The sequence below is a fragment of the Lates calcarifer genome, linkage group LG13 (genome assembly GCF_001640805.2).
Source record: "Lates calcarifer isolate ASB-BC8 linkage group LG13, TLL_Latcal_v3, whole genome shotgun sequence".
In the NCBI taxonomy this organism is placed as follows: Eukaryota; Metazoa; Chordata; class Actinopteri; family Centropomidae; genus Lates; species Lates calcarifer.
The window spans coordinates 1902793-1919517 of NC_066845.1; the positions used below are offsets into that span (position 1 = coordinate 1902793).

At 39.6% G+C, this 16725-nt stretch overlaps 2 protein-coding genes across 6 annotated transcripts; one reads left to right on the top strand and one right to left on the bottom strand.

Moving 5' to 3' along the window:
- Window positions 1-1800: 1800 nt before the first annotated feature.
- hscb (HscB mitochondrial iron-sulfur cluster cochaperone) lies at window positions 1801-6917 on the bottom strand. 2 transcript variants are annotated; one of them, XM_018662841.2, is made up of 7 exons: window positions 6794-6917; window positions 6404-6679; window positions 6201-6297; window positions 3653-3742; window positions 3327-3471; window positions 2358-2405; window positions 1801-2227 (listed from the first exon to the last, which is right to left on the bottom strand). In XM_018662841.2, the coding sequence occupies exons 2-7, from the start codon at window positions 6652-6654 to the stop codon at window positions 2133-2135; spliced, it is 726 nt and encodes a 241-aa protein (XP_018518357.1). In that variant the 5' UTR covers window positions 6655-6679; window positions 6794-6917; the 3' UTR covers window positions 1801-2132. The 2 variants fall into 2 exon arrangements, with proteins under 2 accessions (XP_018518357.1, XP_018518291.1); XM_018662775.2 differs by having other exon boundaries at window positions 6404-6905.
- lrrc8ab (leucine rich repeat containing 8 VRAC subunit Ab) lies at window positions 6912-16621 on the top strand. Of its 4 annotated transcripts, XM_018662557.2 has the most exons (5): window positions 6950-7068; window positions 7287-7355; window positions 7581-7706; window positions 9709-11827; window positions 11953-16621. In XM_018662557.2, exons 4-5 carry the CDS (start codon window positions 9716-9718, stop codon window positions 12226-12228), a joined length of 2388 nt encoding a protein of 795 aa, XP_018518073.1. In that variant the 5' UTR covers window positions 6950-7068; window positions 7287-7355; window positions 7581-7706; window positions 9709-9715; the 3' UTR covers window positions 12229-16621. The 4 variants fall into 4 exon arrangements, with proteins under 4 accessions (XP_018518001.1, XP_018518160.1, XP_018518073.1 ...); XM_018662485.2 differs by lacking the exon at window positions 7287-7355 and having other exon boundaries at window positions 6912-7068; XM_018662644.2 differs by lacking the exons at window positions 7287-7355; window positions 7581-7706 and having other exon boundaries at window positions 6945-7068.
- Window positions 16622-16725: the final 104 nt, after the last annotated feature.

Genomic DNA, 16725 nt, shown 5'->3' on the forward strand with positions numbered 1-16725 from the left:
CATTAATCTTATTATGATATTTATTTTAAGGCCATATGGAGATGATTAATACTGCAATTATGACATGCACTATTAGGCACGTTGTTGGAGGCTTATTTAGACACCTTAATCCAGATAAAATTGTTTCCAGTGATTTTTCAAGTTATAACATTTGCCCAGTATGCCTAGAACAATTTCATTTTTCACAGGCACTACACATGGTGATACCCAGTCTTCATGAAATAAGTCATTTGGGTTGCAAGAAAACAACATCTATAATACAAAGGGAGGATTTTTTTGGAAATCTGCTTCTGCCTTCTTGCAGAGAGTTAGACAAGAAGATTTATACCACTCTTGCTACTGTCCTCTAACTATGAATCTACAGCCAGCAGCCAGGTTTTAGTTTGTTTACAGTCTTCATGCAATGCTGCGCTAACCAGCTGCCGGCTGTAGCTTCACATTTAGCTGGCAGATATGAGAGTGGTATCGATCTTCAAATCAAACTCTCAACAAGAAATTTAAGTTTTTTTTCCGAAATGCCAAACTACTGCACAAGCTAACATAACTAAGAGGAATTCTATTTACTGGGTCATGTGGACCTTTACAGAGTATTTGAATTAACCTAGAGCACCATAGCCAGCAAATCCAAGTAAACACCCCAACAGCAGCAGTAAATTGTGTAGTGTGCCTGATGCTGACCTAACTCATCCCAGAAGCTGCATGGTGGTCGCATGTACCTACTTCATTTTCCCAAGCTTTCCCATCCAAGTCAATTTCACAGCCTGGCTGTGGTGAGTTTCCCCCCCCCTTTTCGTGTCTTTCAAACTCAATTTCAAAGAGTTCTGGCAGACAGCGGTGGCCTCAGCGTTGGTCGATCACACTTTCTCATTAATTTAAAGGCACTGTAGATGCCTTCCGATTACGACATGAATAATAAATAGGCTTGTTGGTCTCCTTGTGGTGGGAGTGGCCCTTTTTAATTCACTGTCTATCCATGTGTATTAAGGGAACTGCTTCTCCACAGTAAAAAAAACAGAACAGCCTCAGACACATGACATTGTTGTTCCAGACTTAATAAACAACCCGTCAGGATTTGTTACACAGGGATGTTCCAGTGGACTGAGCTGCACAGTGTCACTGTAAAACCACTATTACACACAAAATGGTTTAGGCTGTGATGCTCGTGTGTCTCAAATAACATTTTTCACATGATATGTAATCTGATGGTTCACTTTCTGCTATCAGATTAAGTGATACCCACCCCATATTTCAGTGTGATTACAACTGTATCACTTTCTTGGATCAAAAGCTTTGATGCGACTCGAGCTCCAATTTGCAAAGTAATTACAGATTATAACAATTCTTCTCCACAGTGTTGAAAAAACAGCCTTCAAAAATTAAATGAGGGAGAGGGTGGATGAATTTACATTCTGGTGCACAGTCGGTGTGCTGCAGGCACAGGAGTAAAAGGGTCAATGTACATCAATTTATGAGCGAAAAATTACACCCATCACAGGTCTTTGCCTCATTGAGTAATCGTCATTCAGTGGGGTCTTCCTGATTATCACAGCATTGATGCTACATATGAAACCACCATTAATTCAATAGGTTGTCTACCTCAATAAAGGACTTCCTTCTGGTCTCATATCCAGTTTGTACAACATGTACTGCTCTACTGCATGGTGACTGTCAAGGTGTTATGTCTCCCCCTAAAGGTAACCTGAGGAACAGAATGAGAGTCCTGTGTGTGTGTGTGTGAGCCCCACATGACAAAATGCTGAACTGATAGGCAGGATAATGATATAAACACTCTGAGCAGCATTTTAATCACAGCCAATTATAGACCTCTGTCGTCTTTAATGATACATTAGTTACAAGTGGATATGATTAGACTTGTGAAATCAGTGGAATTCAGGGGAGATACTGTATGCATCCAATTACACCCTCATATCTATACAGTTTTTAATCAAAAATAGCAGATAAAGTACAAATCATGATTAATTCAGTGGTGTATTATGCATTACAAGTTTTATTATTCAACTAGAATAATAATCTCACATAATAATAATAATACAACAAATGTACAATAATTTGTGCGCTTCTGTGCAAAAGTGTCTAAAAATATAAAATAAGAGACAAAAGAGGGGAAGAAATTACATGAATCCAGAAAGTTTCTCCTTCACTTTCTCTTCAATGTTTGCATAGTATTTCATCTGGGCAAGCAGTGCTTTGGCAGTCTGGAGCTCCCCTGCAAAAGGAAGTTCAGTCAATGACTCACTCCGAGACCTAAAGGAAAGCTTCAGCATAGATTACAAAACAAACAAAGGGATGTGTGGGAGGAACAGAAAATATTTCAATGCAACATCTCAATGTAATACCTTTACGAAGTGCAGCATCTATCTGTACTGTCAAGTCTGCCAGTTTCCCTGCAAGTGAGCAGGAGACAAGTTTCAGTTCTGCATGTTAACAAGACATGGCACGTATCGTGCTTTTTATTCATAGAGATTCAAAAACACACTCGCCTCTGAGAGTAACAGCTTGATTTGATGTCAAACAAACAAGAAAAATCAGAGAGACGTATTGTGTTAACAGTTTGATGTGTGCATCATCTAGCACTGATGTAAAATGAAATATATTACACAGCCCATACAGACACTTACTTAAGTTACTGCAGATCTGTCAGATACTGTAGTGTTCAACCTTACATGCATTGTATATCAAAGGTAGGATATTATGCTCATTCTGTCAGAAGTTAACCCTGGGTTAACGTTATACTCCTAAGATTTTCATGAAATCAAATCCCATACTATTTATGGTCAGCATTTTCTTCTGCATTAGCCATTCAATGTATTTACATTCTGAATTATCTTCTATATAAAGTAGTTTTTATTGTAATTGTGACTCCCTCTATTTAAGAATGCCCACATATGCATATCTACAACATGATTTTGGTTGGCTGCACTGCACTTAAACAGCAACACCAGTTACTCTTCTGTTGTATTTCTGACAAAGCAGCTGCTCAAGGAGTACTGTCTTTAGTTTTAAACTCCACTTGCTGTTACCATGGTAACCACAGGTATCACCAAATCATCCAGAAATGAGATCTTCACAACTTTAACCCTTAAAAACAAAACATGTCTCAATATACTTAGTGAGCAGTTCAGCCATCACTCTGTTTTCATACATTTCTGAGGCCTAGAGAGGGAAAAATCTAATCATAAAACTAGTTATAAATCAGAAGTAGCTGATGTGAACCAATTAACTAGAGAAATGTTCTTCACCTGTGCAAATTTAAGCTCAATAATCAGGCTTTCACCATATAAACTTCAACAGACATGTATGTCTACCTTTAGTGTCTTGGCCAATCTCATTGGCTTTCTCTGGAGTCTGTGCTTCATCAAGAGCTTCATTGATCTCCATCAGCTCCATCAGAAATGCAGAATCGGCCCCGGAGTCTGTGCCCTCTTCTATATGCATCCCCTGCAGCTCCAGCTGAAACATAGGTTAAGAGTTCATCAAACTCAACTGCTCCTTTGAATGCATGTCACTGCTCTTGGATGTCAGATGGTAAAGATGCTTCTCTTGAGGGAGAGATCAGACAGACAGAGCTTACAGTTATGAAAGTAAACTATTCATTAGAATGGAAAAGTGGAAGCAGGGATTTCAAACTCACCATATAAAGACCGCGACTCAAAGGCTTAAGCAGAGTCTTGTATGCTTTGTTCACCAGAGCCGACTGGCTTTCTGAATACTCCTGTTCTTTCTGCAAAAGAGGGTTCTGTTAAGTTTGCTTCTAATTATGGCAGGTTCGCTCCGTATACATTCATTTAAAAAGGGAAAGAAACTCAGTATCATTGTGATTGATAGTGATAGTGATGAGTTTTTTTTTACACCTTGCCATCCCAGTCTATACCACTGTCAATTTTCTAAACACCCTTGGTGATAGTGTCAATTAGATGTATGACATACAGCTACTCTTTTATAGTTGAGCAGTTTGGGACCCTTGAAGGGATACAGGTGTAAGTTTGACACGGCAGATGTGTAGAAATAAGATGGCAAGGAAAATATCTTGGAAATGGTTGGCAGATCTGAGTACATTTTGCAGCTATCAGGTCTGTCAGCTCTTGTGGAAATCAATAGTCTCAAGCTCTGGCCCATGGGCCCCTCGTGTGGAGCTGTTTCTGTAATAACAACAAGTGCAGTAGGTGGCTGCCTTGTAGCCTTGTATAAGTAATGAGTTTTCTATACATGATGAAGATCCCTGAGGCTGGAAGATGTCTAATTAAGAAAAAATGGCCAGAGGTGCTGATAAATAAAACAGAGTCAGTACAATATTGGACAGGTTGTGTGTGAGGAAACCATTTAGGCTACCCCTCCTCTCTCACACTCTGCTGAATATGAGTTTGGCTTTCATATCATATCCTGACAGCATTCTGCATTGTGCTTTTCCACCCGAACGTACAGAATAAATTACAACTGAAGCAACAGACCTCTGCTCCTCCTCTCCTAGTATCCATAATGTTTATTTCTTCTAAAGTGCCATGCAGTTTTTTCAGTGATTCACGAGGGGGAAACTGGATGTTGTGAAACTTTTGTCCACTATTTACCACTTTGTAAAATAACCTATAAACATATTCAACCCTAAAGCACTCAGATGCATTGGTACAAGTCTTATTTCTTTCTTTGACATTTTTAAAGCTGATCTAGTCAAGGTTTTTATGTAAATTATAGTCCTCCTTTTCTCATCTCAGCCTAACTGTGCTTTCGGCTGAGCGTGATTTACCAAGTATCTCAAATCTAGTTTTCCACACAAACCTCTGGTGCTAGAAAGGCACACTTGTTTGCTTATAAAGACAGACAACTCAAAAGCAAAGAGTAAGAGAGGACCAGATTTCTTTCTTTAACAGCAATGAATGAGTCCCCCACAAGTCGACAAACCAAAATTAGACCTCTTCTGTGTATTTTCCCTATAAACCCTATAAAGTATAAACCATCACCATGAGTTTGGTGTGTGCCATTTAATAATGATATTCTATATATCTTTTGAAGGGTTACATTAAGCAGCAGAGGGGCAACTACCTGACAATCCTGACTTTTGGTCTCTAGTATGGATCAAGCTCACAAAATACTGCATCCTACATCTCCCATGACGCAACTTGATAGAACCATTCATTAAAGCCTCCCAGATAGCATTCCATGTCTTAAAGCTCTACTCCCTTCTGATAACATCACTATGACTTAATCATGACTTGACAAACCTCCACCATTGCCACAGAACACATCATACAACTGCTAATGTGTAAACCTTTATGTGTAGAATTAGAGGGATGCCCCTTTAAAATTACATTTCACTTAACATTTTGTCTTTTTCTGCAGGCTAGAGCCACTAACAAGCAAAGTTGCCTTGTGCAGCTTTAAGACATTCAATTTTTACTGGAAAATGTGTGGTTACTTATTTTATGGTACTTACTTTTCCTCCTCTGCCAAAATATGCTTTTAAATCAAAAATTGGATTTCAGCTTTAACTGCACAATGGCTTTGGGATATGTAAGCCAAACTTTCTCTCTTTACCACAGAAAGAAGTTATGAAATACATGGAGGATGGACGGGTTTCCATATATTTATTTACTTACTTTACTTTAACTTTCTCTTGTTCACAGTAGACATCTCAATATGTCAGGTATAACCAGCATTAATAAAGATGTAGGGAAACCAGATCAGGGTCCTGGTATTGTGCATGCTGGTTCACTGGAATTGCCTCCTGGGATACTTAATTTAAAACTATAATGCTGTTTGTAGTCCACTCATTCATTTCTACTATATTTCCACAATTCTTTTGATATATTTCTCATCTTTTCTCCTTTCTCTCTTAAAGCAAAGGCCTTTCAACTTTTCAGTTGTTCATTTTTTGATTCCTTGAAGTTGCTTGCCTTGTCCTTGTTTGCTTAATATAAGAAAAGCTGCCTTACGGGTGGAAAATTTGTCAATGTACTTTAATGAAACCATCTTTCAACTTTGCCCAGTATTATTTCCATGGCCAAATCACAATGAATCATACTAACAAAACAAAAATGCACAGTCAAGTGGGCTAATAGGGACAACGGGTCAGACCCCGTTTCCTGTGTCACACTGCTGCTAATAGATAGGAAAGCTTCGATGACTCATAGAAAATGTCACTCAGTTGATCTCCACTCAGATTCCCCTTACATCCCCCTGCCTACCACAGATTTCTGGCTGAAGTTGTCTGGATGTAGAGACCTCTGGAGCTCCAAGTATCTTTTCTGCAGCTTCTGTGTGTCCAGTGTGAATGTGCAATCACTGAAAAGAGGTAACACGTGGTAATATTACAGACTTGACTTAATTAATAACAAGTTTATGAAGATACAATAGTAGGTAATAAGCAAAAAGACATAGTAATACTCACCAGTCCATGATCTTGAAGTAAGTTATCCCTTCTTCAGGGGGCTGGATTACTTTGCATGACATGCAGAAGAATGCAGGCATTTTGTCAAGAGGCTGTTTACAGTTCCAGCAGTTCAGTTTGACTTGACCTGTACAGTAATTCCGTGGTAAATTGGCTTGATTTGTGTAGTAGGTTAGCCATCTTTCCTTCTCCAGTGCTCTGATGTTCATGTTGCTGTGCCATGCGTCCTTGTTGAGTAAGCTTGTGGACATGCAGTGTGCTGAACATGTAACAGCTCTAGAAAGAGGCATTTGGTTCGTCATTAGTCGGTTCGGGTGCAGTGCAGCCCGGGATAAGCACACAGTCCGTAAAGAGTTCAATGACAACATGTCTGATATTAAAATACACTACCTAGTGCTGTTATGCAGTCAAAACATAGGACCTTCCTGTCAAAACATCAAACATCTTTCTCACTCTCCCTCAGAGGCAGAGGAGGAAGAGCGTTTCTTCTTCTTCTTCTTGTTAAAAGCTGCACACTGCCACCCCTCGCCTGGGCGGTGTAAGCGAAGGTGCTGATATAAAAAACAACGGCTAGCAAACTGAGCTGCTAGCAACAGCAAACACAATTTGTTAGCAACTATTGATGTTAAAGTAGCGTTGGATTTGATCGCAGCACACCAAACGTTGTAAGTCGAACATCCTGGCAGTTTTAAAGCATGTTAGCAGTGTACTGCAGTCGTATAAACTTCAGCGTTTGCTAGGATGTAAACTTCCGATGACAGAAAGAGCCGGTGGTAAATCATGTAGCTAGGCTAGCTCACTAGCTAATGGCAGCCTAGCTTAGTTTGCTAACGTGTTTTAACAGCAAAATTTGTTCTTGTTCGTGGTCGGTGCTGACATGTAGATTGCTGAATTAGCCAGATGACAAAGACATCCCATGCCAGGGTTACGAGCGGTGACGGATGGATAGCGGGTATATCTACTTAAATGGAAATTGTGTCTGACAATGCAAGTCATATATATGGCACGATATATCACACACTTCTTAATAAGGCACATATCGTTTATCGTAAGATATTGTTGTTTAAACATAACTTGGATCTCGTATGTAACTTTCTTTACTTTGCTAATGTATATCACTTCCAAACATGGTAGAAAACATCTGGAACTATATTTCCATCTCCAAATATTCTTTCAGATCTTCTATTCAACCCCATGGCGATGAGAGGGGCAATGGTCCATGAAAAGTTTTGGATATATAGAGAGTGGCTGGTCCACCAGGGACATCATCAGGCACTGGAGCACAGATAACACCTCCGAACTGGTGAGTGTTTGATTTATTGAGTGTACTTGTAGGTGCTACGCCGTCTACTCAATCTGGGCTAGTGAATTGGAATAGCTGTTATGTGTGCAAAAATTTTTCTGAACTGGAGCCAATCTAAATATGCTTATTTGGCCAAGGATCAGACCAGGCGTCCTGACTTCTCGCTTTTACAGTTTCCTAACAAAGTACAAGCTGTGATGAATGCCAGCTCTTGATTCTTGTTGTGTATGTGTAGGTGTGTGTTTTTGGGGGGTGGGGGTGCAAAAGGTGACGGCGGAGTATTCCAGAGAGACACTGGTTGGAGACAGCAGCTTCCATAAGGTAAACAGGATCTCCTCCTGAAGGTCGAGGGAGGTGCTTCTCAAGGCCCCCACAGACAATACTCTGGGTATCCTTAACGGAAATGGCTAAGAATAGAGAGCAAGGGAGCAAGGTGGCTCCTCTGGCGGTCGTGTTGTTTGGGTTAAACAAGCCAAAACGGAACATCATCTGTAGAAGAGTGACTTCTCAAGCTTACAGGCTGGGTGTGTCACACTCGCACAAGGCTAGAGGTTGATTTGGAGGGCTTTATCTGGCTCTGCTGTGCAGTAGCGGCTAAGGGGTACTTGTGGATCACTCTTGCCTGGTTATGTATGGAATTATTGCATTTTACAGTTTGGATTTGTAAGTAGAACCATTTTCAAGTTCATAAAGAACTTTATCTGTCCTTGCACATAAATTATGTTGTATATGCAGACTTTTTTAGTTTCTTATATTGCATACCAACAGCTTGGAGTAAGGTGTAGACTTGAGGTTACATAGTTACCACTAGGAATGTATGCTAGATAAAATCCACTATCACAGTATATGAAATTCTGCTTGACAGTATCATGATATAACACATTTTATGGTACATAAATTAAAATGTGTTTTAGGAATAACATAACCACATAGGAATGTCTGGTTTGGACTTGTTCAGTTTATACCTGACAAATCAAGGGATGTTACTGTAATGCTACAAAAATTGTGCAACTGTGCCATGAAGCAGTCCTGCTCATTAATTTGCATCATTGCTTACTATGGCCTAATACACCTAGTGATGTTAAAGTGATAAATGCCTGAGTATAAATGGTAGGTGAATTTTATTTTTTTTTTTGGTTAAGAAGTTTGTATTGTCTCATGTGTCTCAGTGTCATCATTATATCACCCACCTCTAGTCCAAGTTAGTAGTGCTACATCTTAAACAATACTCTGGATCATTCTCGGCACAATTACTGATGCATAGGTCATTGTTCAGATGTGTATCAGACTGCATTACAAAATTTGAAGTACTTAGTTTAGGTTTCATAGATGTCATAATCGACACCATAATCAAATTCTAGTGTCCCTGCTCATAAGGGTAACTGCCCAATTAAAATCAGACATATAGGTTTTTCATGATTAAGTGTAAAATGATTGTGCTGTTAATTTACTCATTTATTATGCTTACAGCCCACATACACTTTCTGTGTGACATATGTTTGTTTTGTTTTTTTCTTCACAAGAACAGCCCATTTATTCTTCACCTAAATCATGTAAGAATTAAATTAAAATGCAGACAAACTGACTTTGTATTTTATTGATGGCTGGTTTGCCATTCGGGCCACAACATTTGAGGTGCTATGTCCAGTGACAATACCCCTTTGAAAGCAAGATTAATTTTGCATGTTTAGCAGTGGTTAAATCAATAAATATTAGTCTACCTAGTGAAGTAAATCAGGCAGTTCTTTGTCACAACAATTGGGAATTTGGATTTCATTACTCCTGGCAGACTTTGCATTAACTGTCTGGAATGTTTTGATGTATGACCTTGTTAGTTAGCATTGTAGTCATCATTTGTCAGCTTGGTATTATGTTGTGGTTCAGGTATGTAAAGGCTGTTCAGGCATTCATGGAAAGGAGCTTTTTTATTTTTGACAACCTTGTATAGTATATTACTCCACTCTATTATGATTACTTTCTCAACTCTTCTTTTTTTCCACAGATAAACCATGATCCCCATCACTGAGTTGCGGTACTTTGTGGACACACAACCAGCATACCGCATCCTGAAACCATGGTGGGATGTGTTCACCGACTACATCTCCATTGTTATGCTCATGATTTCTGTGTTTGGAGGGACACTGCAGGTCACCCAGGACAAGATGATCTGCTTGCCCTGCAAATGGGTGGTCAATGAGACCTGCAGGAAGAACTTCAATTCCACCCTCTCCACATCACTTTTCTTGGAGCCCAAAGGGATCCAGTATGATCTGGACCGCCACCAGTATAACTATGTGGATGCTGTGTGCTATGAAAATAGATTGCACTGGTTTGCCAAGTATTTCCCCTACCTAGTATTACTTCACACCCTTATTTTCCTAGCTTGCAGCAACTTTTGGTTTAAGTTCCCACGGACTAGTTCCAAACTAGAGCACTTTGTATCGATCTTGCTGAAATGCTTTGACTCCCCATGGACAACTAGGGCACTGTCAGAGACGGTGGTTGAAGAGAGCGACCCAAAACCAATGAAAATGAACGGCTCAATGGACCATAAGGAGTCTGTCATTAGTGAGGATGTTGAAGCAAGTGTTCCTATGCTCCAAAGGACAAAGACACGCTTTGAGCAGGGCATAGTAGATAGAACAGAGACAGGGGTTTTGGACAAAAAAGAGGGTGAACAGGCAAAAGCCCTGTTTGAAAAAGTGAAGAAGTTCCGTATACATGTTGAAGAAGGAGACATTGTGTACAGACTGTACATCCGTCAAACTATTATCAAAGTCATCAAGTTCATTTTGATAATCTGCTACACAGGGTATTACGTGCACGATATTAAATTCAGCGTCGACTGTTCGGTAAATATAGAGAGTCTGACAGGTTACAGTGTGTACCGTTGTGCCCATCCATTGGCTACGCTTTTTAAAATCTTAGCCTGTTTTTACATTAGCTTAGTGGTGGTGTACGGTTTGATTTGCATGTACACGCTTTGCTGGATGCTTCGGCGCTCTCTAAAGAAATACTCCTTTGAATCAATACGGGAAGAGAGCAGCTACAGTGACATACCTGATGTAAAGAATGACTTTGCATTCATGTTGCACATGATAGATCAGTATGACCCTCTGTACTCGAAACGTTTTGCTGTGTTCCTCTCTGAAGTAAGTGAAAATAAACTGAGGCAGCTCAACCTGAACAATGAGTGGACACTGGACAAGCTCAGGCAGAGGATAACTAAGAACTCTCAGGAGAAGTTGGAGTTGCACCTTTTCATGCTAAGTGGCATCCCAGACACAGTGTTTGACCTGATGGAGCTGGAGGTCCTTAAACTGGAGCTTATCCCAGATGTCACCATCCCCCCGATCATCGCCCAGCTGGTTAACCTGCGAGAGATGTGGCTTTACCATACACCAGCCAAAATTGAAGCTCCAGCATTGGCTTTCTTGCGTGAGAACTTGAAGTCTCTGCACATCAAGTTCACTGACATTAAAGAGATTCCCTTATGGATCTACAGTTTGAAGAATCTGAGTGAGCTTCATCTGACAGGGAATCTCAGTGCCGAGAACAACCGTTACATTGTCATTGATGGGCTCAGAGAGCTCAAGAGGCTCAAGGTTCTTCGTCTGAAGAGTAATCTCACCAAGCTACCTCAGGTGGTGACTGATGTGGGCATGCACCTCCAGAAGCTCTCCATCAATAATGAAGGCACCAAGCTGATGGTGCTCAACAGCCTGAAGAAGATGGTGAACCTGACCGAACTGGAGCTTATTCGCTGTGATCTAGAACGTATACCGCACTCAATCTTCAGTTTGCACAACTTGCAGGAGATTGACTTAAAGGACAACAACCTGAAGACCATCGAGGAGATCATCAGCTTCCAGCACCTTCATCGGCTGGTCTGCCTTAAGCTCTGGTACAACCAGATTGCCTACATTCCCATTCAAATTGGCACACTGACCAACCTGGAGAAGCTGTACCTGAACAGAAACAAGATTGAGAAGATCCCCAGCCAGTTGTTTTATTGCCGCAAGCTCCGCTTCCTGGACCTGAGCCATAACAACCTGACCTACATCCCAACAGACATTGGCTGCCTCCAGAATCTTCAGTACCTGGCAGTGACAGCCAACAGGGTGAGTACTTGAATATGACTGTTTTCATCCTCAGAGGTTTGTTTGCAACAATTTGTCTGCTGATGAAAAATGTTTCTCTCTCCTTTTCTCTGCCTTCACAACACCCTCCCCACCTTAAAATAAAGATTGAGAGTCTGCCTAATGAGCTGTTCCAGTGCAAGAAGCTTCGCACTTTGAACTTGGGGAACAATTGCCTACAGTCTCTGCCATCGCGGTTTGGAGAACTGACCGGGTTGACTCAGCTAGAGCTGAGAGGAAACCGTCTGGAATGTCTGCCTGTGGAGCTGGGCGAGTGCCGACAGCTTAAGAGAACCGGTCTCGTGGTGGAGGAGGACCTCTTCAACACGTTGCCCACGGAGGTTAAGGAACAGTTGTGGAAGGTTGACAAAGAACAAGCTTAAAGAGGTCTGTTGCTGTCAGTGAGAGCAGATACTCCCCAACTTGGCCCTGACACAGAAGGAATGCCCATACAGTCCCAGAGGGCTTGCTGCAGGCAGTAGACCTGCTGCCAGTGTACTGCCAGTAAGGTTGGGTATCAAGAGCCAGTGCCAGTTTCACAGAACCGAAATGCTAATCCTGGTAGCTTCTGGTTGTTCTCCATTCAGTTTAGTTTTTTTTAACCTAGTAATGATGCTTTATAGCAATAATGTAGCAGTGACATGGTCAACAATATGTCTTTGAATTTTATGTTTCTCAATTATGGCAGAGAAGTTAACATAATGCAGACTGTTGGCCAACTTTACAAAAACCAGAAATAGAACTTGAGTACGGTTTCCGTACTCCAATCTTGTCTAATCAAGATTGGATATATTACTAAAATAATATGTTCAGTATTGTTAACATGAGTAAGTAAGGTGATCTGTAAGACCTCGCCTCCTCTCTGTGTATAGATAACAGCCAAACTGCAATCTTCACTTGCTCCAATTATTTTGAGTTATTTTGGGGGTGACTAATGATGAGTCATCTCAAAAAAGGTTGTAGATTGTGAGATCCTTGTGTCTGAGAAGGTATTGTATAAGATGGGAAGAAGAGGGTCATTGAGGATAAAGTGTTAGTAGTGCAAGTGCTGTAGAGGAGGAGTAGTTGTCTTTAGCTGGCCTGAGTCTTGGTAGCAGTACAACATTTGGTATTAGACTAGTGAGTGTAATGTTACATTACACTGGCAGGGTGGAAGAGTTGATGGCCTCTTTCTGTGTGGTGTGTTTGACCTACCGCTTGAGGAAAGGCAATTACTGTCCTGAATGCTACCCAGTGGACTAGCATTACAAAACATCAACCCCCGCACACAGTCATCTTATCAGGAAGCAGATACCCAACCCTTACTGTCAGTATACTAATCAGTGGGAACTGGGAACCGAGCAAAATCAATTACATGGCCATGCTGCATTCACATTTTTTGTTTGCAATGACTTGCACAATACAAAATGAACAAATGTGGGAAAAATGCTGAAAAGGTTTTGAATGAGTTGAGTCACATCTGCATCATAAGAATTTAATTGAAGTTTATACAGGATAACATGGTGACACTGAAATGTGTTCCACATGTTGGTAGTATGACTGAAACTAACATAGATGTTTACCTGAAACACTAGATTGGTTTATTACCCTTGCAATGGTGGATATGATGTCCTCAAATCTGCTTTCTGAGCACCTGGCCTTGTGTTCATTTCAGTTTATTTTAACACTGTATTATGATGTTTCTACCTTAATAGGGTTACTCTGTTATTTTAATCCATCTGAACTGCATTACCCAAATATTGTGCAGTGTTCAGTGTAGATGTTGTTCACCTGTGAGTGAATTTACAGCCATCTTTAATGTAAGCAATCTTAATTGCTACATATGTAATTAATTAAGGTGAGTTGAACAATTTAGTGATTTAATCTGAGTTAATTATGTGAACAATGCAATAAGGTCCAAAATGGCCATTTCTGAAACTTAAGCTAGCTAATAAATAAACAAGCCACATTCCACTTAATGGAAAGAAAAAAAATGTAATTTTGATATTCACTTCAGTGGCAAGAAAGATTAGGGGGCATTTATGAAAAGAGCCATGGATTTCAAGTCAGTTGCCTTAACTTTACTCCTTTTGTGTTATGTACTTTTGCTGTTATTTTTGTTGTGGCATCTGTAGAGTTAAAAACAAATGATCGTACTCTTGGCCATGTTTTGATGCAGATAATTGTCTTTAAAGCTGCACTAGATCAACAGGCCCAAATGGTAATGGATAGTTTTGCTGTTTGTTCCATATTTTGCTCTAATGTTTAATTTCATCAGTTCCTGGAGACTTTTCACAAGTGACCATACTTGACACCAGTAATAAATTTGGGCAAACGTAAGACACATATGGTGTCCCAGATGTGATTAACAAGGCGTTCTTTTCTGTTGTAGCCTCACCATGTGACATTGGCTGTGAAAACTTTATTTTTTACATTAAGGTCTGCTCTAGTGCAGCTTTTTTATTTGTAAAAGTGATTTAGAAATTCAGCTGTTGACTTTAAATTTTAATTATTGAAGTGACACAAGCTCATTTGAAAGTAGACTTTTTTTTATTGTGTGATGGATTTTTTGTTTGTGTGTTTGTTTTTGTGCCAGACACTCCGCTCTAATGTCCTGCCAGGGAAATTTAAAAAAGACAAAATTCTAGTAATTATTTAAAAAGATTCTCAAAGCCAGGAATGGGCAGCATGGCAATAGTTAGCACTGTCGCCTCACAGCAAGAAGGTTCCGGGTTTGAGCCCTGGTTCAAGCCCGGGGCTTTTCTGTGTGGAGTTTGCATGTCCTCCCTGTGGCTGCGTGGGTTCTCTCCGGTTACTTCGGCTTCCTCCCACAGTCCAAAGACATGTGGCTTAGGTTAATTGGTAACTCTAAATTGCCCGTAGGTGTGAAATGTGAGAGTGATTGGTTGTTTGTCTATATGTGTTGGCCCTGCGATGGACTGGTGATCCGTACAAGGTGTACCCTGCCTGTCGCCCAATGTCAGCTGGGATAGGCTCCAGCCCCCCCACGACTCTTTACGGATAAGCGGTATAGATAAAGGATAGATGGATGGATGGTGATGTTATGATAATTTTTTATTTATTTCATTTTTTTCCTTTTGGTTTTGTCATAAATGGGCTTCCATACTTCACGTCAGGTCATTGTTATCATTTTGGTTTCAAAGTGTGATCATTTGTAGAGAAAAGTTTAATACTTTTTGCCTTAGAGAGACTTTTCTGCACTTGCGGTTTGCCACAGTAAGCAGCATGATGCTAAAAATGTGGAATTTAAGATCAATGCACAGCGCTCACTCAGCACAACACACAACAGGGGTTCTTTTGTTTACTCTGAGAATTAAAAAAAATATATCAGTTTATGTTTTAATAAACCTAACTACAAGAAAACTTGGACAGTAGCAATATACAGCACAGTAACTGGGTTGGAAAGCATTGGAATAGTTATGTACATTTATTTCAAAACACGTTTAACCATCCTATATTGTGCAATATTGCCTTTATTTAAACTATGTAAGAGTTATTAGTGATGTAGTTTTCTAATGCGCATGGGCATTCTTTTTGTCACATTCATTTTACTAACGCAATGGTGAGAATTTCAAGTTAAATAGATTAGAGGTTATTTTTGATCCTAGAATGCTTTTGCACTATAGCACCTCTCCCACAATTTACATTTAGGTAAATGCAAATAATGATATACAATTTAAAGTATACAACGCATGTTTCGTGTGTTTGCTGGTATGGTATGGTTCAAGTGAATGACTGCCAGCTATGAGATTAAAAGGGTATTTGATTACTATTTAAGTATTTTTAGAACTACTCATAGGAAAACAAATTGAGTTTGTTCCTTACCTTTAAGTCCCAGCAAGGAATTTTAAATGAATGCCTCAGCAATACGCCACAGATGAAGACAATCAACTATTGTAATTAAAGGTGACATCACAAATGTCAAATGTTACGTCTTGTTGTAAGCACTGCAAGTAAATGGTCAGTACATTTAAAAAATACATTGTGTAGGTTACTAGTAAAGTGGTATCAGTAAATAGATTAGGTTCTTGTCTCATAGTCATTGTTAATCTTTATGTTCTCTGTATTTTCCCTCCTCTTTAAAAATCATTTGACTCATTTTTTTTTTTTCATTTTGACAGCTATTAGCATTATGATAGTATGACTAAATTTCTCAGGAAACCAGCTAGTACTCACTTCTTTTTTTGAGTTGATTGCCTATTTTTTATTACACCTGGTATTTTTATTTATTTAAACAGTTGTGATAACATTTTTATATGCATTTCTATACATTCTTTTCTAGTTTGGTGTATTTAATATTGACTGCTGGTTTAAAACAAGATGTGTTTTGTGTTTTTAAAGAAACCACATGGTTTAACCTTGATTCTGTGTTTTCGTCAATCACCATGTATTAATTGAGCTGTGTCATGTCAGAATTGTCATCGTGATTAGCACAGATGAAGTGTGTGTATGAGCGTTACCTGTGTGTATGTATGTTTGCATGATGGCACTCTGTCACTCCTTGATGTCCATGTTCCTGGTCCTTATAGAGTTATTATTTTGGGTACAAAAATCATTGTCATTGTTCCCCAACTCAATTTCAGTCATGGGTGATGTATACATTTGGTTTTGTGCAGTGTTTTTTCTTCTTTTTGCCAAAAGTTTTTCATTAAAACGGAAATCATCAATGCAACAGTATTGACATGAATGATGTGACAATGAGTGAGTATTGTTTGAGCATGTGTCATCTTCTCTTGTACACCATCCACTAGGGTAAAATAAATTTGGTTGACAAAATTTGTCTTGGTTTCTGTTCAGCTTCTGCTTGGATGTTGCAAATGAGTCACTTCTCTCTTTTATTACCACCTGGGCCCCTGTGTCAAATAGCAAATAGTTTTCCT

Excerpts from the sequence above, each read along its gene's own strand:
- lrrc8ab (XM_018662485.2), top strand. The coding sequence starts at position 9,716 with ATGATCCCCATCACTGAGTTGCGGTACTTTGTGGACACACAACCAGCA. Across the intron at positions 11,828-11,952 it reads TGGCAGTGACAGCCAACAGG|ATTGAGAGTCTGCCTAATGA; the intron begins GTGAGTACTTGA and ends CTTAAAATAAAG.
- hscb (XM_018662775.2), bottom strand. The coding sequence starts at position 6,771 with ATGTTGTCATTGAACTCTTTACGGACTGTGTGCTTATCCCGGGCTGCA. Across the intron at positions 2,406-3,326 it reads GATTGGCCAAGACACTAAAG|GGAAACTGGCAGACTTGACA; the intron begins GTAGACATACAT and ends GCTCACTTGCAG. Across the intron at positions 2,228-2,357 it reads AGATGCTGCACTTCGTAAAG|GGGAGCTCCAGACTGCCAAA; the intron begins GTATTACATTGA and ends TTCCTTTTGCAG.